This window comes from Papaver somniferum, unplaced genomic scaffold (assembly GCF_003573695.1).
Source record: "Papaver somniferum cultivar HN1 unplaced genomic scaffold, ASM357369v1 unplaced-scaffold_84, whole genome shotgun sequence".
Lineage (NCBI taxonomy): Eukaryota > Viridiplantae > Streptophyta > Magnoliopsida > Ranunculales > Papaveraceae > Papaver > Papaver somniferum.
In genome coordinates, this window is record NW_020651415.1 from 308,403 (window position 1) to 334,882 (window position 26,480).

Consider the following 26,480-nt stretch of genomic DNA (forward strand, 5'->3'; position numbering starts at 1 on the left):
AAAGAGCTTTCTGATGAATCGACCATCGCTTGTGAAACTCGAACCGTGATTGCTTGATCAATTTTCTCGCTCTTGCATTCTTGGGAGAATGATTTTTGTTATTTGGTTGGTGCTTTAAGTATATTTTTACCATGGAATGGTTGTGTATTATGTAGAATGAAATTCCAACGGTCATATTTTGTAAAAAAAAAACTAGCTGTTTTTTTGAATCCATCTACGTCGGCATGGTCGTGTATAAAAATACTATGCCGGGGTGGCTACCGGCGTAGTATTGTATATAAATAAACAATGCCGGCATTATGACCAACATATGTTTATTGGTCGGAATAGATATCGTTAGATGATTTATAGTCAACATATGTTTATTGCTACAATGTTTAGCAATCGGAGAAACATTCATTTTAAGCATTACCATTTACCAAAATGTATAAGTTAACTAGATCCAAACTGTGGAACAATATTTAAATTAATATAGACTAATAACAATTGTTGTGAGTTAAAATAAAAAATTTGGTGATCTCTATTTGATAATAATTAAATATTGTTCAATTGTTCTTCTTTTTTTTTAACATAGAAAAAAGAGGTTTCCTCGTGTTACAGGTAAAAGGGGACCATAAGGTCCATAGTTGGAGGTTCTATAAATCATTACGTTTTGATTCAAGTTCTGCAAGATCAAATAAGTTAGAATCGTCCATAGAGCATTTCTTGTCCGGTTATGTTTGATAGAATACTTGTTACAAAAAACAACTAAAATGGCTGTCCAATTTATATAAGATCTCATTACCAAAATAAAGGATTGAACTAAGAAGTTGATATCGAATTTGGTGGTGTTGCACTAATCTTGTATCTTTTTTGTCTTTCCTTTGCATACATTCTTATAAGAAACAAAAGAGTAGGTTCTGAGTTACTTGCGAAGGTAATGATATTCCCACTCCACTCCCTGGACCAATTAAAAATTGTGTCAGCTCCTTCTTTCTCAAGTTGGTCTATGATTGCTGCGATGAAAACGACCCTCTACCTTCTCCGAATTGCCTTGTGAAATCACACATAGTCAGACCAATTCCATATTTAGCATTAGAGTTCATCATTGACAATGCGTTGTTGATCTTTATGTCTATCCTTTTGTTTTCCCTCCAGCTTAATTCTTCACTTTCAGAGTTTCATCATTTAGGGGTTATAAAATAGAGATTGCATTATGTTATGCCATGTGCTCTCCAATGTCATGTAGTCTTTTATGTATTTAACAATGTTTTTAGACATGAGGACACCATTTTGACTTTTTTTCTTAAAAGCGACACTACGTCTCGCTTTTCAAATATGCCAAACAATAACACTACATAGAACATGCCATTCTATTCATATCCTTCTCTATCTGAATTTTCAAAGCAATTACTTTGTCATGCATGAAAATTATTTGAAACTAATAATTGTTCAAAAATTGTTATAAGATGCGAAAGCTTCTGTTTCTATTTTCCAGTAAAATTAAGAAATGTCAGTGGTTAGTATATACTGCTGGGTGATAATGAAACCTTGAGATTCTCTTTAATAAAAACCCAAAGTTGTAAAAATATTAATTAGAGCCATTAGTATACTAGTTGCTAGGTGATATTAGAGCTGAAGTCCTCTCTTGAACGTTAAATAACATGTTATCGATCTCCAGCAGGAAAATTATCATTTTATTATGATAAGCTTCTTCATTTATGAGGATATTTATTCATCTGGCAGCAGGCAATCCATCCGAAAATCAATTTCCTTACGTGGTCTTTGGTTCATAGCAAGTTTAACACTATAGCTATGTTTCAACCGAAAGCTATGAATCTGCAATAATAATTGTGCTTTGTGTGGTGGAGGAGACGAGACACATGACCATCTTTTGTTGCACTGTATGATTGCATACAAGATTTGGTATAACTTAACACCTTCTACGGGTTGGATTTGTTTATTGCCAGGTTGAATGATAGCATTAGCGAAATCATGGCATACAACACAACTCTCTGAATCTGGAAACTACATGTGAAGATTGATCCCAACAGCAATCATTAACACGTTATCCAAAGAGAGGAATCGTAAAAGATTTGAAGCAAACTACATGTTCAAAACAGATGACGATCTCATCTTTGGATCCAAGACTTCGGTTCTAACTTGGGCAGCAGTTGCAGGTCACGGAGTTCACCTGAACTTCTCTGATACTGTAATGTCCAATTGGCAGGCAATGTCTCATCTAACTCTGGCATAATTTCTTGTATATTCCTTCTTTTATTAATATATCTTCCTCTTCGAATCGTAAAATTTTCCAGCGAAAGAGAAAACTCAAGATTTAAAGAGAGCTATTCAGCCAAATCAAATTGGCATTATCTGATGTACAATAGATGTGTGAACCAAACTGAATAGCCAAATCTTCAGGGTTGGCATGGATTAACTAAAATTAAACCAAACTAATGATCAAATCTTTTATTGAGAATATCTTCTTAGTTGGCTATAGCTGAGCTGCATTAATTGCACGATCTTATTAATTTTCTATATATCTGGACTATAATAAATAAACCAAACCGGAAGTAATAATGTTTTTACAGTTAAAGGTAGTTTGTAGAGGCGTAAAATGTGCTGGCACAACACAGCACAACCCATTTGGAGGTGAGCTAGCCGTACTGTGTGTTGTGCCGAGACAGAAATTAAGGGGTGTCGTGTTGTGTCGTATTTGAGGATGTGATGTGCTGTGTTACAGTGCCGATTAGTCTAGCCCAACACCATGTCACGAAAAATGATATTATCGCTCCATATCAAGAAAAATGATACCGTCTGGAAAAGTGATACCATCACGATGTGTCGTGATGATATTTTCACTGCGTATCAGGAAAAGTGATATTTTCACGTCATGCATTGAAAAATGATACTTTCACGCTGTGTCAGGAAAAGTAATACTTTCACACCGTGTCAGGAAAAATGATATTTTCACGCCGTGTCAGAAATAGTGATACTTTAACTCCGTGTTAGGAAAAATTTTACTTTCACGAGCGTGTCAGGAAATATGATACATTCACGCGCGTGTCAGGAAAAGTGATACATTCACGCCGTGTCAAGAAAAATGATACTTTCACTCTGTGTCAGAGAAAATGATACTTTTGTGCCTTGTCTGGACTATTGATACTTTCATTCCGTGTCAGAAAAAAATAATATTGTCAGGAAAAGTGATATCTTAACGTCGCTGTTAGGTAAAATATTTTTTTTACCCCATATCAAAAAAATGATATTTTAACGCCATATCAGGAAAGTAGTGCTTCCACATCGTGTCAGTAAAAATGATACTTCCACATTATACCAAGAAAAATGATAAAGTAATACAAAAAAATAATGGCAAATTGAAAGGTGACATGTGCTGGAAAATTGGGCTACCAGCTCTTTCTCTTACTCAAGGGATATTAGCTCTTAAGTTTAGCATTTTAAAGAGAAGTAAGTGGGCCTTCGGGTGATAAGGAAACCCTCCCGTAGGTTCAACTCCTTAATTAAAGATCAAAAAATTGGAAGAATCTTAATTAGAGCATCCAGCGTAGCAGGTAAGTGATAACTACAAAGTCCACTCTTTAACATGAAATAACACGTTAATGATGCTTGGTTTATATATTATATATTGAACGCCATTAAACAATAAGAATAATAAATATAATAATAATAATCCTGTATTCATCATCTATTATCGTCAAGAAAATGATCATAAGTAAGCATTGATGGATCCAGTACTACAATAGTTTCATTTCACACAAAATTGGTTAAAAAGATAAAAAATCAATAATTTTTAGATGAAAAGGATAATTAGGTTTTGATATTGTTTAAATGGATAAAAATATAAAAGTAATTAGGATGTAAATAATTTCATCCTATCCATTTTCAAATATTTTTTCTTATTTTTAATTTACATCAGGATGCATCCAATTTTATCCTTACTATTTTATAAGTTTAAGTCAGGATGAATCCAGTTTCATCCTTTCAATTTTTTTAGTGTCAATTTCACTCGTACTAATTTTTATTTGTCCATTTGAACTTTGTTTTAAATTTTTTTTGGACAAATAACTCATTTTCCGTTCATTTTACCATATATAGTTCTGGCTAATCCAGATAAGTACCGAAAAAAAACGATATATGAACAACAAATTCTGATAACATTTAGTTGTCCGATTCGAATTTTACCAAAAAATCAATTAGCGCTGTTTATCAGTAATTGATTTCAACTTTTTTTCTTTAAGCAATTTGATTTCAACTTGCGTGCATGCTGTGGTGTGGTGGCAACATTAAGTGGAACAATTTTCTGTCGGGGACTCGTATCGATTGTTATCATTTGAGTTGTAGAGATTTTCCTCCATGCTATTTGTAGTTAACATGAAAGATCTGTACCGACGACATATTGATCAATGTTTATGGGTGTTATTGGAATGATACCAATTCGATTTTATGCTGTGTTTTTATACTGTTAGCCAATGCTAGATAGATGGTCAAGTGTGTCCGGCGTTTCTAGTACTTGATCAATCAAATTCCTTCGATATTTTCGTTGATTGTTTCTTTTTTGTGTTAATTTCGTAAGGTGATTGTATTTTTCGGAGCATTATAGTGAACAAAAATGTACGATTGATTTTCCATGCATCATACTCGTAACAATGGTCTCGGAATAGAATATTACGATCACTTCTGATCGATGCAATTGTCATCAAAAGTATTAATTGTCCTTTCAGATGTACACAAAGCCACATGCATTAATTAAAAGCTAGGCCAAACAGTTGACTTTCCAAATAGTTGGGCTGCAAAAGTAGTATAAATAAGAACAATCTCAACAAACAATTTACTCGAGTCATACCAACAAAAAAACCGTAAACACAAGAATTTTCTTCTAAAGACATGGGGAACAAAAAAGTCATGAGCTTGTTCTTTGTATTGTCTATGATTTTTATGGTGTTCTTAGCTTCCGTTAATGCAGGATGTTCCGCTGGTGTTGGCCAGCCTTGTGGAATTTTGCCATGGGTGTTCAGAGGATGCTGTGGTGATAACGTTCATTGCGACAGCTTCTGGTCGGGGATCTGCATCGATTGTGATCAAGTGACTTGCTCCGATAATTCGGTATGCTGTTAATTTAGTGGTGGTTAGTTCTGCTTGTTTTTTAGTGGTAATGGTGTTGGTATCTGGATGTAATCAATTTGTTTTATGCAATAATCGATGATCTTTGTTTTGCTTCAGTCATAATTAAGACGGTCAAGTGTGACCGTTTCTAGTACTTGATAGATCAAATGCTCTTGATCATTTCGTTTGAATTTTCTTTGCGTGTTTTACCGTGTGTGATGATCTCTTGGAGATTGTAATATGATTATACATAATGAATACATGATTGTTTTTCCGTATGGAATACTCATGACAGTGGTCGGAATAGATAATAAACAATCAAATCTGGAGGTTTGAAATTAAACTCATTTCTGAATAGAGCAATATCAGTGTTAGTCCTGGTATACCTGAATTCAGTCAATTTCTTTCAGGTATTCGTTGTATATTTTTGTTTTGCTTCACTAATAAGATCATTTGAGCTGTCGATATATTGATTAGCCAAAACTAGCTACACATGCTCAAGTGTGACCGTTTCTATTACTTGATCGATCAAATGCTCTAGATCATTTCTTTGATCTTTGGTAATTAAATGATTGATTTTCCACACGACACGAGTAACAGTGGTTGCAGCAGATGATGACTGATGCTGTTAATACATTGCTTTCAATAATTAAGGCTAGACACAGAACAGTTGACTTCCCAAACACTTAAATCTCTGTAGCAAAATATTATAAGCAACCACAAACTAATCAAAAGTGTCACGAGTCCGTTCATGGTAATAGTTATGATTTCTGTGGGTTTTTTTTACCAGGTGAGATTGGGGTGTATCGAGATTAATTAGGGTATATTTATTTTGTTCCCATCCAAAATGGTGTGTTAAGGGGTGTTTAAAAGATTCTAAAAGACCAATTCATCCTTACTATTTTCAACTAAATTTAAACCTTGCCGACTAAAACTAAAACTAAAACCTATCAAAATAATTTTCAAAAATATGGGTTTTGAGATTGGGTATGATTTTATACCCAATCACAAATCCTTTATGATTCAACATTCTTACCAAACGTCGGCATGGTATTTTTTGGCAACCTTGCCGACTAATATTAGTCGTTATCTTCCTAGATTGAATACTGTAACGACTTTTCATTTCTGAAATTAGCATTTACAGGGTCGACACGGTATTCATCCTTATACCTTGCCGACTATAATTTAGTTGGCAGGTTATGTAATTAACACCTTGCCGACTAATCATGTATTTATAACACCTTTCTTTGTATGCCAAAAATCCTATAATCGGCAGGGTATTCTTTTGTCGACGTTGCCAACTATAAGTTCGTCGGCAAAACCAACACTACAGGGGGTGTTGAAAACCAACACTACCGACAGCCTAACACCAAATAGAAACATGTTTAATGGTGGTAAAAGCGAAGGGGAATCACATGAATTACAAATGTTTAACCTGTCCTGTTTAGCAATTGCCACAAATGCCTACTGCATGGAAAATAAATTGGGAGAAGGGGGTTTTGGGCCAGTTTATAAGGTATGTTTGATTATTATAATAATTGTGATGAACTTTTGCACATTTCTATTTACTACAATTTCTGTATGGGCATTGGAGTATGGTTTATAGGGCAAATTAGAAAATGGGCAGCAAATTGCAGTGAAAAGACTTTCGAAAAGCTCTGGACAGGGTATTGAAGAGTTCAAAAATGAGGTTATGTTGATTCCCAAACTTCAGCACCGTAACCTTGTGAAGTTGCTCGGTTGCTGCATAGAAGGAGAAGAGAACATGTTAATATATGAGTTCATGCCCAACTCTTAATAAATATTAAGAGTTATTCATCGAGATCTCAAAGTCATTAACATTCTCTTGGATGAAGACATGACCCTAAAAATTTCAGACTTTGGGATGGCAAGGATATTTGGTGGGAAACAAACTATCGATAATACTAACCGGGTCGTTGGTACATTGTGAGCACCATTCTATTCTCTTTATCATCAACTTAAATTTTGATAGCTCATCTAGTCATCCACTATATGACATGCCCTGGCAAATAAATGCAGTGGTTATATGTCTCCGGAGTACGTAATGGGAGGGACATTTTCGGAGAAGTCTGATGTCTTCAGTTTTGGAGTGTAATTAGTGCTTGAACTTGTAAGTGGCAAGAGAAATAACAGCTTCTACAGTTCCGAACAACCTTCAAACCTTCTTCTTCATGTAAGTATATATTCTATAACTATATGAATTCCTTGTTGTGTTATATAAATGTGTTAAATGAACTTTATGCTTCAACATTTTATTTTCAGGCTTGGGGTCTTTGAAATGAAGGAAAATGGTCAGATATTGTCGATGAGGATTTGGGTGATCTAGGTTCTCCTTTCGAAGTGATGAAATGCATACATATTGGTCTGCTATGTTGTCAGAATAGAGCAGTAGATAGGCCGACCATGGCTGAAATGGATCTCATGCTTAACTGTGATATTGATCGTCCATCTCCCAAAGAACTTTTCAGATAATCCTGGTAACTCCTCAAGTCACATTTGAAGGTCGATAGGGTTTTTTTCTTTTACTTTTCCCTTTTTTTCCGAACAAACTCACAAGGAGGATTATACTACTACTGAAGATGAAAATAAAACAGGGAGGGGAGGCGAAGGGCCTGACCTCTTGAAGAGAGGAAGAAAGCACCTTATCAATTGTTCACAGTGTATTCAGTTTACATAAGTTCCTTATCAGTATTCTCCACAATAGTTTTCATTATGTTTCCAGAGTAGAACCAGTTGGATTAATATGAAGCTGCCTGTCTATCTCAAGAATGCTGCTCATTTTCATATGAATCAACTCTTTGTAACATAAACGAGTGGCCATTTGGTCTTAATAAACAAAGTTATTTGACCACAGAAGAAACAGATACACATTGCTCGACACGGCTAAGCTCCATAATTTCTTAAGGCCATTTTTTTATAGAAGAGACAGAGCTTTTACCCAAAATATTGTATTGTATTTCATTGACCATAAGAGGTATTTCAAAATGAAAATCTTTCATCCCTTAAGATTTGCTTGCTGTTAAAAATTTAAAATCGAAGAACTAGTCGCTACTAGTTAGCGTACCACTATTCAATTGGTAATGGGCAGGTAATTTAAACCCAGCAAGAGTTTTTATCCATGGGCCTCAGTTCATGTATCTTTAGAGAGGCAAAGACGGTCTCAACTCTTAACTCAATACCCTTTTACTCATGGGTAACCTAGCCAAAGGAGCCGAAGCGGGGTTGAGATTGTGTCACAATGGGGTAAACTAACTCTACCTTCCATGTTAATTTTTGTAATATTACGCCATTGGAGGCTCGAACCTGGGACCTCCTGGAACGCATGAAACTTTGGGAAACGAGGATGACCAGCTGAGTTAGGTGCCTGTTCTTAGTTAATAATGATAATGATTAGTTAATAATGTTAATGAATGACTAGGTTAAGTTGTTAATTTTATTAGTTGAAAAAAAATATGACTTTTGAGTGAGAGAAGAAAAAGTAAAAAAAAAACTAGGGTTTTTGAGATTTGGGTGAGTTTTGTGATTCAAAATGGATGATCTGGGTGAATCTTCATCTCGTAGACACAATATAATACACATCAACTTCAACAATGATCCGGATTTGGCTAATTTTTTGGATTATGAGAATGATTTTGCTCCAACTTTAACTCAACCTCAACCTAAAACTCAAGATGATGGTTTTTATGAGCCAAATCCAGAGGACGAATACATTGATGAAGAACCTTCTTCTAATAATACACAGGTTGTGGTGGTTCTTCTTTTTCTTCATCTTTCTCATCTTTATCTCCTCCATCTTCATCTTCAGTGACTGTATTTCCTTTACTTCTTGGTCGTTGTTGCTCATCTTCTTCTTTTTCTTCATTTTCATCTCCATTTAGGTTACCTGATACTCCTTGTTCTTCTTCATCTTCAGTCTTATTACTTGCAGAATTTCCCTTGTTAGCTTCACTTCCTTCAAATTCTTCATGTATTTGTTTCTCTGTCTCTCGGTTCTCTGTATCGGAGGTTATACCTCTACCCCTACCACTAAATTTTTGTCCCCTAACACAAATAAAGAAAAAAATAAGTGCAACAAACACACAAGGTTCGGCATTAGTACAACAACAAGATTCGGAACCTACCTTGGACCTTCAACTAAAACTTATAACTACTAGACAAACCCTCATGGAACGGAACAAGGAAACTTTTGGTCATCTTCCAACTATGATCAAAAAATCGACAACAAAAATAAAACAGGCTCAACATCAATGAGCTACCCAATTAGGTAACGACCTATAATTCTGGATGGGTCTGGAAAAACAAATAAGAAGAGATCACACAGACTGCTACAATGTCATTAAAATGCTGGAAACAAAGATCCATGATTCAATGGCTACAATCAGGCAATCTCAACACAACCTTCTTCCACATTAAAGCACCATCCATCGAGCATGCAACAATATACAACAACTTCAAGACCCACATAATAATTGGGTTAACAAGAAGGAAAATGTGGTTCAACTCATTCTTGACCACTACTCCCAACAATACACGAGTCAACCTACAATCATAGACGAAGATATTTTCGTAAATATCAATTCAGATTAACTCCCATACAAAGGACCTTATTACTAAGGAGGTAATTGTAGCAGAAATCAAACAAGATTTATTCTCCATAAACTCCAAGAGTGCTCCTGGTCCAGATGGTTATACGAGTAAGTTTTTCAAATTATTTTTTGAAACAACTCATCCTCAATTGATTGCTATGGTTCGTAGTTTTTTCAATGATCTTAATATACATCCTCTCACGAATCACACAAACCTAACACTAATACCCAAACTGGACCACCCATCAAAGCCTTCTCAATTCAGACCCATAGGACTTTTAAACGTCACATATAAAATCATTGAAAAAATCCTAGTTAATTAGACCCCTTCTCTCATTTCTAATAAGCCCTTTCAAAGTGCCTTCGAACCACAAATATCAATTGATGATAACATAGCGATTGCTGGAGAGTTATTCCGCCATATAAAAACTTCAAGCCTCACCAGTGACCCAAAAATAGCTCTAAAACTAGATATCCATAAAGCCTACGACAATTTAGATTGGGGAATCATCAAAACTGCCTTCAGTAAACTTGGAGTTCCAATAATCTTTGTAAATTACATTATGCTATGCGTCGATCACAATAGTTACATACTCGGTCAACATAAATGGTAAACCTCATGGATATATCAGCCCAACTAGAGGTATTAGAAAAAAAGACTCATTATCTTCCTATATATTCATAATATGTGCAAAAATCTTGGAAACCTTCAAAACCAAAAGTTTTTTCGACTTAACATTTCAAGAAAAGTGCCAACCATTATTCATTTAATGTATGCTGATGACCTGCTAATCACTTATAAGTCCTCTGATCATAGTAATCTCCATTTGAAGAACCTTCTTCACTCTTACTGCACTTCAGGGCCAGGTAATTAATACTTCCAAATCAGTAATTAATCATCACTCGAGATTGAATCTGGTAGACATAAGTAATCTGGAACAATTTTTCAATATTTCGTCCACATCAAAACTTCCAATCTATCTTGGAATCCAATTTAAACAAGGAAGGGCATCTAATCACACCTTTGCGCCTCTTCTTCAAAAATTAGCTCGAAAAGCTAAAGGGTGGATAACAAAATGTCTGACTCAAGATGGAAGATTGGTACTCATTAAAACCTCCCTAACCCCCACATCAAACCACCTCATGCAAACACAAAATCTACCCATTAATGTCTACAAACAAATAGATTATATCATCAGGAATTTTTTCTGGGTACCTGATTCGTCAGTTAAAAAGATTCGTCCTATTGGTTGGGATAAGGTAACAAAACCAATATCTGAAGGAGGACTAGGCATAAGAAAAAGCAGTGATCATAACAAGGCACTTCTCATGAAAAGAATCTTCAATTTACATTAACAATCTAACTCCATCTGTGGAAGTTTGTGCAGTGAAAAATATCTCAGCCAGCAACCAAATTCTACATGGCATTGATACTATACCATCTTCCTCCAGCGCTTAATGGATACAACTAGATTTTCTTCCTTCTTATGCAACAACTTATTTTTCATCGTATTGGAAATGGATTATCAACACCAATAAAAGCCAATTGGATTCTGCACTCCCCAAACCTAGATCCAGCTCAATGTTATTCATCTGGAAAGTAGTTGATATCATAGATCTGATCTCTCATAATTGAAACCAGGAAAAACTGAATGCCCTACCCAATCTTGCAACTCAAAAAATAATAAACATCCACCTACCCCAAGATAGTCCAGTGCAAAATAGTCTGGCACCACTCAAAGTCTGGAAAATACACTACTTCTTCGGGATACAAATGTCTAACCCAAGGTCAACCTACTCAAAACCCCCTTCCACCAATACAATTCTTGTGGACTTTACCGTGTCCCCAAAAATTCAGCTTTTCTTGTGGAAAGCAATCAATGAGGGTCTACCAACCTTCTCTCTTTTACATCACATATATCTAACCAACTCTGAAATTTTCCCCAAAAGCTAACAAGGAATCAACATCTCACCTACTAATTCATTGACCAACTGCGACTTCATCTTGGAATACCTTATTCACTCAGTTATCAACCTCAAATTCCAACTATAACTCCACATTCCATTTAACGCATCAAACAACCATTTCCCAAGTTCTACAACAATCAACACCAGTATCGGTCATCTCTTCTGTCTGCTTTCTACTCTAGACCTTATGGTTGGCAAGGAATGAACTAGTTTACTTACAAAAAAAACAACATCAGAACAATCCTAGCTTGGGCGAAAAAACAACAAAAATAATATTCCATGGCAATAGAATTTTCACCTCCTTTGTTACCAGGAGATTCACTAGTAATTAACCACTCAAGAAGTTCCACAAGAATCTCAACAATTTCGGTAGGATGGTCCACACCAAACTTGAATTGGATTAAGATTAACACAGATGGGGAAGCCAGAGGGCTTCCAGGTTTTGCAGATGTGTGTTTCATTTGTAGAGATTCTGAAGCACGAACAATTATGGCTTTAGCTCAACCTCTAGGAATTACAACAACCTTAACTGCTGAAACTTGGGATCTGCTTTTGGCATCAAGAACAACAACAGAAATGCAATGGCCAAATTTCTCTTCGAAACGAACTCAGAAAACCTTATGCTCTTTGTCGCATCCGCTACCGAGGAAAACTCACAAGTGCAATCTAATGGGTTTTGTAGTGAATTTTAACTTTGTTTAGAAATCTTTTCATATACTCAATGATCTTAGATTGCACAATGATTTCTCCTCTCATAAGTAAGTTGTTTCATATATCTCTTCGAATAAAATCAGTATGTGTTCTCACTGTTGTTAATTGCATATATTGGTTGTAAAAAATTCCTTTAGATTAGACTATTGTGTATATCTGAGTGTGATTATCTTATTATATCATATTAAATATTCAAAGAGTAAATTAGATAAAATACCCTTCTATGATTTAGGGAAACCAGCGTTAAACTTTCCGAAAATCAGAAAAATAACTAGTGTTAATCAAACGACTGGTTGGCAGGTAACCCCCGGGTTAACCCTAGCCCAACTGTTTTCTAGTAAGGTTAGATATAACAACCCTAATCCGACCAATTTATCCAAAAGCCAAGTCGATCCAGGTTGAAACAAACCGTGTTACGGTCAACCTGCAAGCCGAGTTAAGAATTGATAACTCTACTTCAGATACCAATGCGTCTACCTCCACCAATAACCTCTGCTAGCCCACCATCGCCTGCATCACCAACACCTCCTAATCTTCCATAAAAACCAAAAAGTAACTCCTATAACATGATCGTCCTCCCTCAACACTTACACACCAACACCAAATCCTCAACAATGTCCTGGTATAAAACATAATTAAAAAGATCAGTACATTTGAGATAAAAATTAGCAAATCTTGCAATATAAACTTATATTATTGGATTGAGATCAGTGAATAGATTATATTCACCAAGAATTTTGAAGAACCCCAAACCCAAGTTAAAATATACCCTTTAATTACAAGAACAGAATAAAAATACATTCGTGTCCTCATCTCTTGTTACCAGAAGAATTGTAATTGTAATTAGAATCACAATTATCGGTGAATGAATGAAACAAATAAAAATTGAAACCTAAGCAAGAAGATAATTCTAGATCTGGTACTTGTAATAGGTATTGAATGAAAAAAGAGTGGTTTTTACCTCGTAAGAGTCGGGAAACCATCAACTACTAGCAAACATATGCAACCATCAAATCAGTATCAGTGAGATTTAAACAACATCTAGGGATGAAATGTTTAGGGAAGAGGTTGATAATGAAAAATTAAAGGTTCGAAGATCATTACCCTCTACTTCTATAGAGACCAAATAAACTGGAAGTAGGGTTTGGTAAACGAAAATTAGGTTCGGATTAGTATGAACAAGTACGTGTATAAAATGTAATGAATTAGGTAAAATTGTGTGTGTATTTTGAGTGATTCATGGTTAGGGTTTGGTATTATTCGACCTCTAAACTTTGAAGAGAAAGAAAACTCAACAATTCTCTCTTCAACTTTTATACAACTGAGGAATACGATTGAAAAATATATCAACGAAATAAAGGGAAAAATCTTCCAAACTCTTCGCTCGTAAGAGAGGAGAAGAAATGAAGAGGAAGAAGAAAAGAGAGGCGCGGTTAGGTTAGAGAGGAGGAAGAAGAGCGAGCGATAAATTTTGGGTCTGAGACTTTGTGATCAAGTATGGTGTGAAAGACTTAGATCATGCAAACCAAACCGACCTAAAAAAGGAAAGACCCGTGGAAAATATGTCGGCTAACCATTTACAAACTTATAGGAAAATGTAGCTAACCGGTTTTGGGCACAAAATTAAAAGTTGATGGTATGCATATATAAACCTAATTTATTTGTCGGACATATTCCGTTATTTAGTGGTTTATTATTGAATCACACACCTAGTAAATTATCACGTTTTAGAAGGACAATTTTTAATGTTGTATGAAAGAATTTATTTGTTAAATCATAATCACGGAATTGATGTGTCATTTAAAAGTGTGATTAATAGGCCTTTCTGGACTAAAGAGAGTTGTTACAGTACAGGTTTGTTGTTCCTTTACTTTTTTGAATACGGACTAAAAGAATTGTTCCAAGTGCGTGACTTATACAAGTTGGAGGCGCAGGTATACTGAGGGAACTACGTGAACTATAAGTGTAGTTGCTTGGTCTCAACTATATGAAGTTGATTTAGATTTTGTATAACGGATTATTTCTGAGAGTATTCAATTCTGGACAAGGTCCCGAGGTTTTTATGCATTTGCGGTTTCCTCATTAACAAAATATTGTTGTATGATTTACTTTTACTTTCCGCAATTATAATTTTTTTTATTATAATTTAAAGTAAATTACACAGACATTAATTCCTTGTTACTTGATAAAAATTCTATAGTGTTTGGTTAACTCCGAACCTATTGTAAGGTAGTCATACTTTGTTGTTGTCTTGTCTCGATCTCTTATTTATAGAAGATCATACAAAGTGTGAATACCAATTTTTTGTATTGTATCGACTCAGTCCTTAGACAATCACTTTCGGATAAAGGACTTGTAGGTGGAAAAGTTTTAGATTGAGGTATATTTGGGTACCCTCGTTTTTTCACCGTCTATAACCTTTGATGGTAGCCTCTACGAGACTATTGGGTATAAGATTCTCTATATTCATCCCATTAAACATGCAATATTCATCAAGTCCTTTCGATGTAAATTCTCTAGCATTAACAAGGATGGTGAGCCTTTGCACTTTGCGTTGTGTGATATGTGCTAGGAGTTTTAAAAAAATTAAACACATTGTTGTGAGCAATAACTGATTCAATGTGTCGAATCACCACCAGATCCATAAATCACTTGAATGGTTCGCATTCTTCATGGATATATGTTCACTAACAAAACTTTATTTATTTGAAGAATGAATTATTTACCATTTGCATCAAGGTAAAATAGGATGGTCTCAATCATGTTTTATTAAATAAAGACTTTGTAAGACGAGTGACGTGTGTTCTTAATATAAAGCATAATGGGGAGAGGCTGTGCAAATCTAGTAACTTTAGAAATCATTGATTGTAATAGATGTCGTAACTTTGCATTCCATTATCTCATTGTCTTGTACGCTCAAATGAAGTGATGCCTGTGCTAGTACTTTCAAAACAAAACATCGTGTCACAACCAATGTGTCTTATGGCTATGTCAAAGTTTTTATGAATCCATCCCAATCAGTTCATTGTTGGGGTTAATATAGATTCAAGCAAAAACACCCCTTCCATATTCATTCCATAATTTATTGCTGCAATCAACTCCATTCTCCTTGTAAGTTTCTAGAAAGGTAGGTAGGAATACCTTTTGCACTTAACTAGGTGATTATCCTTCAATACATACAGAGCTTATGCGACTTTTATTTTTTGTTTCATCTTGGCAAAAAAAAATTGAGCAGTGCTTTTCTCGATAATCTAATCATCGTAGTTACATTATAAGGAATTAGTTCAACAACTAGTGAATATTCTTTAAATTAGTGGAAGAAAAACAACTATCAGTTACACATTTGGGTCTTGAGAGTTTTAATAAGTGGTGTGGACTTATTACGTAACAAAAATGGGATTCAACTCTAGAGTGTATATATATTACGTTTCACCCAATATATCTCAAGTTCTTTAGAGAATTTATGTCTCGTGTTTTCATTCCATAAGTACAAACATTGGATCTATTTCAACTGAATAAGATAGTCAATTTGCTAGGCAAAGTTTTTGTTGCCATTAAAGTTGATGTCAACATTGGTTGCTACTATGATATACACATTGCATTGTATGTATCAACACCTATGACCAGGTGCATTTCCAACTCTTTCATTTATGATGGGAGCTAGAATTACATTTTAGTTGATCCCATGTTCGGGTGATGCTTGTGTGTTGGCATTATTACTACCAAAGACAAAATTATATCTTTGTCATATGATACGTATCTCCCTCTGCACATATTTCACAATGCCAGCAAATGGATTACATCCCTCAGAATATTCAAATTTTGGGGACAAATATCGAATATCGAATAGTGACGCTCAAGCACTTCTCACTTTTCACTTTGGTTCCCGTCGTAGATGGACAAAACCCGAAAAATCTTAGTCACGTCGGGTCATGTACCGGATCTGGTTGGACCGGATTAGAATGGACATATAGGACCTGGTTGGATGGATCGGGTTAGATGGACCAGTTGGATGGACCGGATCTGGTTGGACCAGGGTTGAATGGACCGGACCTATTTGGAACAAACATGGCTTTCCTTCTCTACTTTCCCAGGATCTCAACAACATGTAATAATATGGTTTTCCATCTTTTCCCAGAGTTTCACTTCTCCTTTTTTCCATACGTTTCGTTTATCCTCTTTCCCAGAAGATTTCCTCGTGAGTAATCAGATCATCACAAACACAACATTAGCATTAGCGTCAGCATCAGCATCACATACTCATTATAGTCACCAAATAAACATAATACATTGTAAAAGTAAAGGGACTTGCAGTACAGGACGAAAGCAGTACAATCATATAGGACGAAGGCAGTATAGGACGAAAGCATACAATCATACAGCACGAAAGCAGTACAATAATACATGACCAAAGGAATCGTGTTTGAAAAATAAAAAAATAGATCATGGGTTAAAATTGGATGGTAAACATTTATTATAAAGAATATACACATGAAACAGTGTTAAGATAGCAAACGTACAATAGTCGAATAAATAACGGTGTTAAAGGGTCCATGCTTATGGATGTCCTTTTGGTTTTCCCTTTTTGATGTATACATATGTATTATGTCCATATAACCAAGAGAATATCCATCAATAGAGAATCTTTCACCTTCTCCATCTCTTTCTTTTTCCCTATCTTTTATACTAAAACACGTTATCATGTCTGATGCTTTACCGCATAGCGATAGATTTTTTCTTCTTCTAAATAGATGATAAACACAAGTTGTTTGAATCAAATACATTACATTGGAATCAATGAAATCGTCATCCCAAATCAGATAAGTTGGATCTATTTTTTCCATTTTTTTATTGAATAGATTTTGGCAAATTTCATATTAAAGCGATTGATTACATTATTTGTATGCTTGTTTATATTGCCATTGATTTTGTTAAAATCCGTTGATTGTAAATCACTAGGAATTGATTTGATTCTTTGAATCCGGTTTTTTAGGTTGATTGTAAGTATTTGTTGCCATCGTAGCTATTAGATGATGATTGATCGGATTTTATGATAGATAGTAATATTAATCAAATCTAAATGTACAATGATGATTGACGGTATTTTACTATACAAACCAGACACTAATCCTTGTGCATTACCTTTTGTGAAGGAAAATCTTCCGTGAAATCGTGAAAGAAAGTTTGTTCGATTTCTCGTGAATTTGTGAAATAAATCTTACGTCGGTCCAACAGGTCCAACCAGTCCGTCCCGGTCTATACCAACCAACCTGGTTTAATCCATCCCAACCCGACCGGTTCGGTCCAGCCCAAATCGTCCCGGTCAGGTCCATCTTGTCCTATTCAGCCCGGTTCTGGTGTCCTGTTCCGGCGTGGTTTTAGGTTGCGCGACCAAGTTTGTTCCAGTTCTATCTATATAGTATATACAACGGGAACCAAAAATTGAGGTATGTAACTAACTAATGTCGTTTTTTTACACTGAATATTTGTTGGGATTATCTGTTTCGAAGTTTTTAGAACATGTATAGTTATATTTTTTTGTCTTAAGATAAGTGCATATCATATAAACGGTCAACTTAAACTATGATTTGTTGATTTCGACCATTAAGAATTTTGTTGTTATTTTGTTCTCTTGAATATGATATTGGCTAGTTGAATGATATTTATTTTTTGTTCAATTGGTTGTACCAACTTAATTCCAATGTTTTCATTTGAGGATTAAAAGTACTTGAGCACCATTATTGCATACTTGATATTTTCCCTAAATTTGAATGTCCCGTGAGATATAATCCACTGGCTCGACTATTAAGAGTCAGTATTTTCAAAAGATACATTGCAAATAAAATCACAAGTATTCCAAATTTTGTGGAAGAACTCATAAAAGATGATATATGAGTCATAATTTTTTCATTTCTCTATTTCGTCCATGATACTAGCGAAACAGTATATTTTGAAATATGACAACAAAAGAACTATTTTTAGTAATATATTCAACCTAAAGTAAGTGATTCACATGTATATTGATATTCTCTTGGCCTATTGAGATAAAGAAATTTCTCAAATTAAGCTAAATGTAGCAAAATTGAAAATGTAACGAACCCCAAAGTAATGAGGGTTAGACGTACCGACTCATATAAAGCATGTGAAAAGGGACATATATATCATGAGATAAAAATATTATTTTTTCCCCAGCAATAATGATACCAAAGTATAGGTATCAATTGAACATGGGAATGGCGAGTGTACTTACTTTGCAGATAGAGCTTGATGATAGTTTGTTTAAAGAGCTTTCTGATGAATCGCCATCGCTTGTGAAACTCGAACCGTGATTGCTTGATCAATTTTCTCGCTCTTGCATTCTTGGGAGAATGATTTTTGTTATTTGGTTGGTGCTTTAAGTATATTTTTACCATGGAATGGTTGTGTATTATGTAGAATGAAATTCCAACGGTCATATTTTGTAAAAAAAAAACTAGCTGTTTTTTTGAATCCATCTACGTCGGCATGGTCGTGTATAAAAATACTATGCCGGGGTGGCTACCGGCGTAGTATTGTATAAATAAACAATGCCGGCATTATGACCAACATATGTTTATTGGTCGGAATAGATATCGTTAGATGATTTATAGTCAACATATGTTTATTGCTACAATGTTTAGCAATCGGAGAAACATTCATTTTAAGCATTACCATTTACCAAAATGTATAAGTTAACTAGATCCAAACTGTGGAACAATATTTAAATTAATATAGACTAATAACAATTGTTGTGAGTTAAAATAAAAAATTTGGTGATCTCTATTTGATAATAATTAAATATTGTTCAATTGTCTTCTTTTTTTTTAACATAGAAAAAAGAGGTTTCCTCGTGTTACAGGTAAAAGGGGACCATAAGGTCCATAGTTGGAGGTTCTATAAATCATTACGTTTTGATTCAAGTTCTGCAAGATCAAATAAGTTAGAATCGTCCATAGAGCATTTCTTGTCCGGTTATGTTTGATAGAATACTTGTTACAAAAAACAACTAAAATGGCTGTCCAATTTATATAAGATCTCATTACCAAAATAAAGGATTGAACTAAGAAGTTGATATCGAATTTGGTGGGTGTTGCACTAATCTTGTATCTTTTTTGTCTTTCCTTTGCATACATTCTTATAAGAAACAAAAGAGTAGGTTCTGAGTTACTTGCGAAGGTAATGATATTCCCACTCCACTCCCTGGACCAATTAAAAATTGTGTCAGCTCCTTCTTTCTCAAGTTGGTCTATGATTGCTGCGATGAAAACGACCCTCTACCTTCTCCGAATTGCCTTGTGAAATCACACATAGTCAGACCAATTCCATATTTAGCATTAGAGTTCATCATTGACAATGCGTTGTTGATCTTTATGTCTATCCTTTTGTTTTCCCTCCAGCTTAATTCTTCACTTTCAGAGTTTCATCATTTAGGGGTTATAAAATAGAGATTGCATTATGTTATGCCATGTGCTCTCCAATGTCATGTAGTCTTTTATGTATTTAACAATGTTTTTAGACATGAGGACACCATTTTGACTTTTTTTCTTAAAAGCGACACTACGTCTCGCTTTTCAAATATGCCAAACAATAACACTACATAGAACATGCCATTCTATTCATATCCTTCTCTATCTGAATTTTCAAAGCAATTACTTTGTCATGCATGAAAATTATTTGAAACTAATAATTGTTCAAAAATTGTTATAAGATGCGAAAGCTTCTGTTTCTATTTTCCAGTAAAATTAAGAAATGTCAGTGGTTAGTATATACTGCTGGGTGATAATGAAACCTTGAGATTCTCTTTAATAAAAACCCAAAGTTGTAAAAATATTAATTAGAGCCATTAGTATACTAGTTGCTAGGTGATATTAGAGCTGAAGTCCTCTCTTGAACGTTAAATAACATGTTATCGATCTCCAGCAGGAAAATTATCATTTTATTATGATAAGCTTCTTCATTTATGAGGATATTTATTCATCTGGCAGCAGGCAATCCATCCGAAAATCAATTTCCTTACGTGGTCTTTGGTTCATAGCAAGTTTAACACTATAGCTATGTTTCAACCGAAAGCTATGAATCTGCAATAATAATTGTGCTTTGTGTGGTGGAGGAGACGAGACACATGACCATCTTTTGTTGCACTGTATGATTGCATACAAGATTTGGTATAACTTAACACCTTCTACGGGTTGGATTTGTTTATTGCCAGGTTGAATGATAGCATTAGCGAAATCATGGCATACAACACAACTCTCTGAATCTGGAAACTACATGTGAAGATTGATCCCAACAGCAATCATTAACACGTTATCCAAAGAGAGGAATCGTAAAAGATTTGAAGCAAACTACATGTTCAAAACAGATGACGATCTCATCTTTGGATCCAAGACTTCGGTTCTAACTTGGGCAGCAGTTGCAGGTCACGGAGTTCACCTGAACTTCTCTGATACTGTAATGTCCAATTGGCAGGCAATGTCTCATCTAACTCTGGCATAATTTCTTGTATATTCCTTCTTTTATTAATATATCTTCCTCTTCGAATCGTAAAATTTTCCAGCGAAAGAGAAAACTCAAGATTTAAAGAGAGCTATTCAGCCAAATCAAATTGGCATTATCTGATGTACAATAGATGTGTGAACCAAACTGAATAGCCAAATCTTCAGGGTTGGCATGGATTAACTAAAATTAAACCAAACTAATGATCAAATCTTTTATTGAGAATATCTTCTTAGTTGGCTATAGCTGAGCTGCATTAATTGCACGATCTTATTAATTTTCTATATATCTGGACTATAATAAATAAACCAAACCGGAAGTAATAATGTTTTTACAGTTAAAGGTAGTTTGTAGAGGCGTAAAATGTGCTGGCACAACACAGCACAACCCATTTGGAGGTGAGCTAGCCGTACTGTGTGTGTGCCGAGACAGAAATTAAGGGGTGTCGTGTTGTGTCGTATTTGAGGATGTGATGTGCTGTGTTACAGTGCCGATTAGTCTAGCCCAACACCATGTCACGAAAAATGATATTATCGCTCCATATCAAGAAAAATGATACCGTCTGGAAAAGTGATACCATCACGTGTCGTGATGATATTTTCACTGCGTATCAGGAAAAGTGATATTTTCACGTCATGCATTGAAAAATGATACTTTCACCGCTGTGTCAGGAAAAGTAATACTTTCACACCGTGTCAGGAAAAATGATATTTTCACGCCGTGTCAGAAATAGTGATACTTTAACTCCGTGTTAGGAAAAATTTTACTTTCACGAGCGTGTCAGGAAATATGATACATTCACGCGCGTGTCAGGAAAAGTGATACATTCACGCCGTGTCAAGAAAAATGATACTTTCACTCTGTGTCAGAGAAAATGATACTTTTGTGCCTTGTCTGGACTATTGATACTTTCATTCCGTGTCAGAAAAAAATAATATTGTCAGGAAAAGTGATATCTTAACGTCGCTGTTAGGTAAAATATTTTTTTTACCCCATATCAAAAAAATGATATTTTAACGCCATATCAGGAAAGTAGTGCTTCCACATCGTGTCAGTAAAAATGATACTTCCACATTATACCAAGAAAAATGATAAAGTAATACAAAAAAATAATGGCAAATTGAAAGGTGACATGTGCTGGAAAATTGGGCTACCAGCTCTTTCTCTTACTCAAGGGATATTAGCTCTTAAGTTTAGCATTTTAAAGAGAAGTAAGTGGGCCTTCGGGTGATAAGGAAACCCTCCCGTAGGTTCAACTCCTTAATTAAAGATCAAAAAATTGGAAGAATCTTAATTAGAGCATCCAGCGTAGCAGGTAAGTGATAACTACAAAGTCCACTCTTTAACATGAAATAACACGTTAATGATGCTTGGTTTATATTATATATTGAACGCCATTAAACAATAAGAATAATAAATATAATAATAATAATCCTGTATTCATCATCTATTATCGTCAAGAAAATGATCATAAGTAAGCATTGATGGATCCAGTACTACAATAGTTTCATTTCACACAAAATTGGTTAAAAAGATAAAAAATCAATAATTTTTAGATGAAAAGGATAATTAGGTTTTGATATTGTTTAAATGGGAAAAATATAAAAGTAATTAGGATGTAAATAATTTCATCCTATCCATTTTCAAATATTTTTTCTTATTTTTAATTTACATCAGGATGCATCCAATTTTATCCTTACTATTTTATAAGTTTAAGTCAGGATGAATCCAGTTTCATCCTTTCAATTTTTTTAGTGTCAATTTCACTCGTACTAATTTTTATTTGTCCATTTGAACTTTGTTTTAAATTTTTTTTGGACAAATAACTCATTTTCCGTTCATTTTACCATATATAGTTCTGGCTAATCCAGATAAGTACCGAAAAAAAACGATATATGAACAACAAATTCTGATAACATTTAGTTGTCCGATTCGAATTTTACCAAAAAATCAATTAGCGCTGTTTATCAGTAATTGATTTCAACTTTTTTTCTTTAAGCAATTTGATTTCAACTTGCGTGCATGCTGTGGTGTGGTGGCAACATTAAGTGGAACAATTTTCTGTCGGGGACTCGTATCGATTGTTATCATTTGAGTTGTAGAGATTTTCCTCCATGCTATTTGTAGTTAACATGAAAGATCTGTACCGACGACATATTGATCAATGTTTATGGGTGTTATTGGAATGATACCAATTCGATTTTATGCTGTGTTTTTATACTGTTAGCCAATGCTAGATAGATGGTCAAGTGTGTCCGGCGTTTCTAGTACTTGATCAATCAAATTCCTTCGATATTTTCGTTGATTGTTTCTTTTTTGTGTTAATTTCGTAAGGTGATTGTATTTTTCGGAGCATTATAGTGAACAAAAATGTACGATTGATTTTCCATGCATCATACTCGTAACAATGGTCTCGGAATAGAATATTACGATCACTTCTGATCGATGCAATTGTCATCAAAAGTATTAATTGTCCTTTCAGATGTACACAAAGCCACATGCATTAATTAAAAGCTAGGCCAAACAGTTGACTTTCCAAATAGTTGGGCTGCAAAAGTAGTATAAATAAGAACAATCTCAACAAACAATTTACTCGAGTCATACCAACAAAAAAACCGTAAACACAAGAATTTTCTTCTAAAGACATGGGGAACAAAAAAGTCATGAGCTTGTTCTTTGTATTGTCTATGATTTTTATGGTGTTCTTAGCTTCCGTTAATGCAGGATGTTCCGCTGGTGTTGGCCAGCCTTGTGGAATTTTGCCATGGGTGTTCAGAGGATGCTGTGGTGATAACGTTCATTGCGACAGCTTCTGGTCGGGGATCTGCATCGATTGTGATCAAGTGACTTGCTCCGATAATTCGGTATGCTGTTAATTTAGTGGTGGTTAGTTCTGCTTGTTTTTTAGTGGTAATGGTGTTGGTATCTGGATGTAATCAATTTGTTTTATGCAATAATCGATGATCTTTGTTTTGCTTCAGTCATAATTAAGACGGTCAAGTGTGACCGTTTCTAGTACTTGATAGATCAAATGCTCTTGATCATTTCGTTTGAATTTTCTTTGCGTGTTTTACCGTGTGTGATGATCTCTTGGAGATTGTAATATGATTATACATAATGAATACATGATTGTTTTTCCGTATGGAATACTCATGACAGTGGTCGGAATAGATAATAAACAATCAAATCTGGAGGTTTGAAATTAAACTCATTTCTGAATAGAGCAATATCAGTGTTAGTCCTGGTATACCTGAATTCAGTCAATTTCTTTCAGGTATTCGTTGTATATTTTTGTTTTGCTTCACTAATAAGATCATTTGAGCTGTCGATATATTGATTAGCCAAAACTAGCTACACATGCTCAAGTGTGACCGTTTCTATTACTTGATCGATCAAATGCTCTAGATCATTTCTTTGATCTTTGGTAATTAAATGATTGATTTTCCACACGACACGAGTAACAGTGGTTGCAGCAGATGATGACTGATGCTGTTAATACATTGCTTTCAATAATTAAGGCTAGACACAGAACAGTTGACTTCCCAAACACTTAAATCTCTGTAGCAAAATATTATAAGCAACCACAAACTAATCAAAAGTGTCACGAGTCCGTTCATGGTAATAGTTATGATTTCTGTGGGTTTTTTTTTACCAGGTGAGATTGGGGTGTATCGAGATTAATTAGGGTATATTTATTTGTTCCCATCCAAAATGGTGTGTTAAGGGGTGTTTAAAAGATTCTAAAAGACCAATTCATCCTTACTATTTTCAACTAAATTTAAACCTTGCCGACTAAAACTAAAACTAAAACCTATCAAAATAATTTTCAAAAATATGGGTTTTGAGATTGGGTATGATTTTATACCCAATCACAAATCCTTTATGATTCAACATTCTTACCAAACGTCGGCATGGTATTTTTTGGCAACCTTGCCGACTAATATTAGTCGTTATCTTCCTAGATTGAATACTGTAACGACTTTTCATTTCTGAAATTAGCATTTACAGGGTCGACACGGTATTCATCCTTATACCTTGCCGACTATAATTTAGTTGGCAGGTTATGTAATTAACACCTTGCCGACTAATCATGTATTTATAACACCTTTCTTTGTATGCCAAAAATCCTATAATCGGCAGGGTATTCTTTTGTCGACGTTGCCAACTATAAGTTCGTCGGCAAAACCAACACTACAGGGGGTGTTGAAAACCAACACTACCGACAGCCTAACACCAAATAGAAACATGTTTAATGGTGGTAAAAGCGAAGGGGAATCACATGAATTACAAATGTTTAACCTGTCCTGTTTAGCAATTGCCACAAATGCCTACTGCATGGAAAATAAATTGGGAGAAGGGGGTTTTGGGCCAGTTTATAAGGTATGTTTGATTATTATAATAATTGTGATGAACTTTTGCACATTTCTATTTACTACAATTTCTGTATGGGCATTGGAGTATGGTTTATAGGGCAAATTAGAAAATGGGCAGCAAATTGCAGTGAAAAGACTTTCGAAAAGCTCTGGACAGGGTATTGAAGAGTTCAAAAATGAGGTTATGTTGATTCCCAAACTTCAGCACCGTAACCTTGTGAAGTTGCTCGGTTGCTGCATAGAAGGAGAAGAGAACATGTTAATATATGAGTTCATGCCCAACTCTTAATAATATTAAGAGTTATTCATCGAGATCTCAAAGTCATTAACATTCTCTTGGATGAAGACATGACCCTAAAAATTTCAGACTTTGGGATGGCAAGGATATTTGGTGGGAAACAAACTATCGATAATACTAACCGGGTCGTTGGTACATTGTGAGCACCATTCTATTCTCTTTATCATCAACTTAAATTTTGATAGCTCATCTAGTCATCCACTATATGACATGCCCTGGCAAATAAATGCAGTGGTTATATGTCTCCGGAGTACGTAATGGGAGGGACATTTTCGGAGAAGTCTGATGTCTTCAGTTTTGGAGTGTAATTAGTGCTTGAACTTGTAAGTGGCAAGAGAAATAACAGCTTCTACAGTTCCGAACAACCTTCAAACCTTCTTCTTCATGTAAGTATATATTCTATAACTATATGAATTCCTTGTTGTGTTATATAAATGTGTTAAATGAACTTTATGCTTCAACATTTTATTTTCAGGCTTGGGGTCTTTGAAATGAAGGAAAATGGTCAGATATTGTCGATGAGGATTTGGGTGATCTAGGTTCTCCTTTCGAAGTGATGAAATGCATACATATTGGTCTGCTATGTTGTCAGAATAGAGCAGTAGATAGGCCGACCATGGCTGAAATGGATCTCATGCTTAACTGTGATATTGATCGTCCATCTCCAAAGAACTTTTCAGATAATCCTGGTAACTCCTCAAGTCACATTTGAAGGTCGATAGGGTTTTTTTCTTTTACTTTTCCCTTTTTTTCCGAACAAACTCAAGGAGGATTATACTACTAAAGAAGATGAAAATAAAACAGGGAGGGAGGCGAAGGGCCTGACCTCTTGAAGAGAGGAAGAAAGCACCTTATCAATTGTTCACAGTGTATTCAGTTTACATAAGTTCCTTATCAGTATTC

At 34.9% G+C, this 26,480-nt stretch overlaps 1 protein-coding gene and 2 long non-coding RNA genes across 3 annotated transcripts; all 3 read left to right on the forward strand.

Annotated features, from left to right (window-relative positions):
- Positions 1–4,839: 4,839 nt before the first annotated feature.
- Positions 4,840–7,692, forward strand: LOC113345961. Its single transcript, XR_003358340.1, has 3 exons — positions 4,840–7,053; positions 7,147–7,300; positions 7,390–7,692. It is a non-coding gene; the product is annotated as an uncharacterized LOC113345961 (long non-coding RNA).
- A 16,972-nt stretch (positions 7,693–24,664) lies between these two features.
- LOC113345873 (G-type lectin S-receptor-like serine/threonine-protein kinase B120) lies at positions 24,665–25,568 on the forward strand. Its single transcript, XM_026589529.1, has 2 exons — positions 24,665–25,286; positions 25,377–25,568. Exons 1-2 carry the CDS (start codon positions 25,152–25,154, stop codon positions 25,566–25,568), a joined length of 327 nt encoding a protein of 108 aa, XP_026445314.1. The 5' UTR covers positions 24,665–25,151.
- A 13-nt stretch (positions 25,569–25,581) lies between these two features.
- Positions 25,582–26,241, forward strand: LOC113345828. Its single transcript, XR_003358312.1, has 3 exons — positions 25,582–25,716; positions 25,810–25,963; positions 26,053–26,241. It is a non-coding gene; the product is annotated as an uncharacterized LOC113345828 (long non-coding RNA).
- Positions 26,242–26,480: the final 239 nt, after the last annotated feature.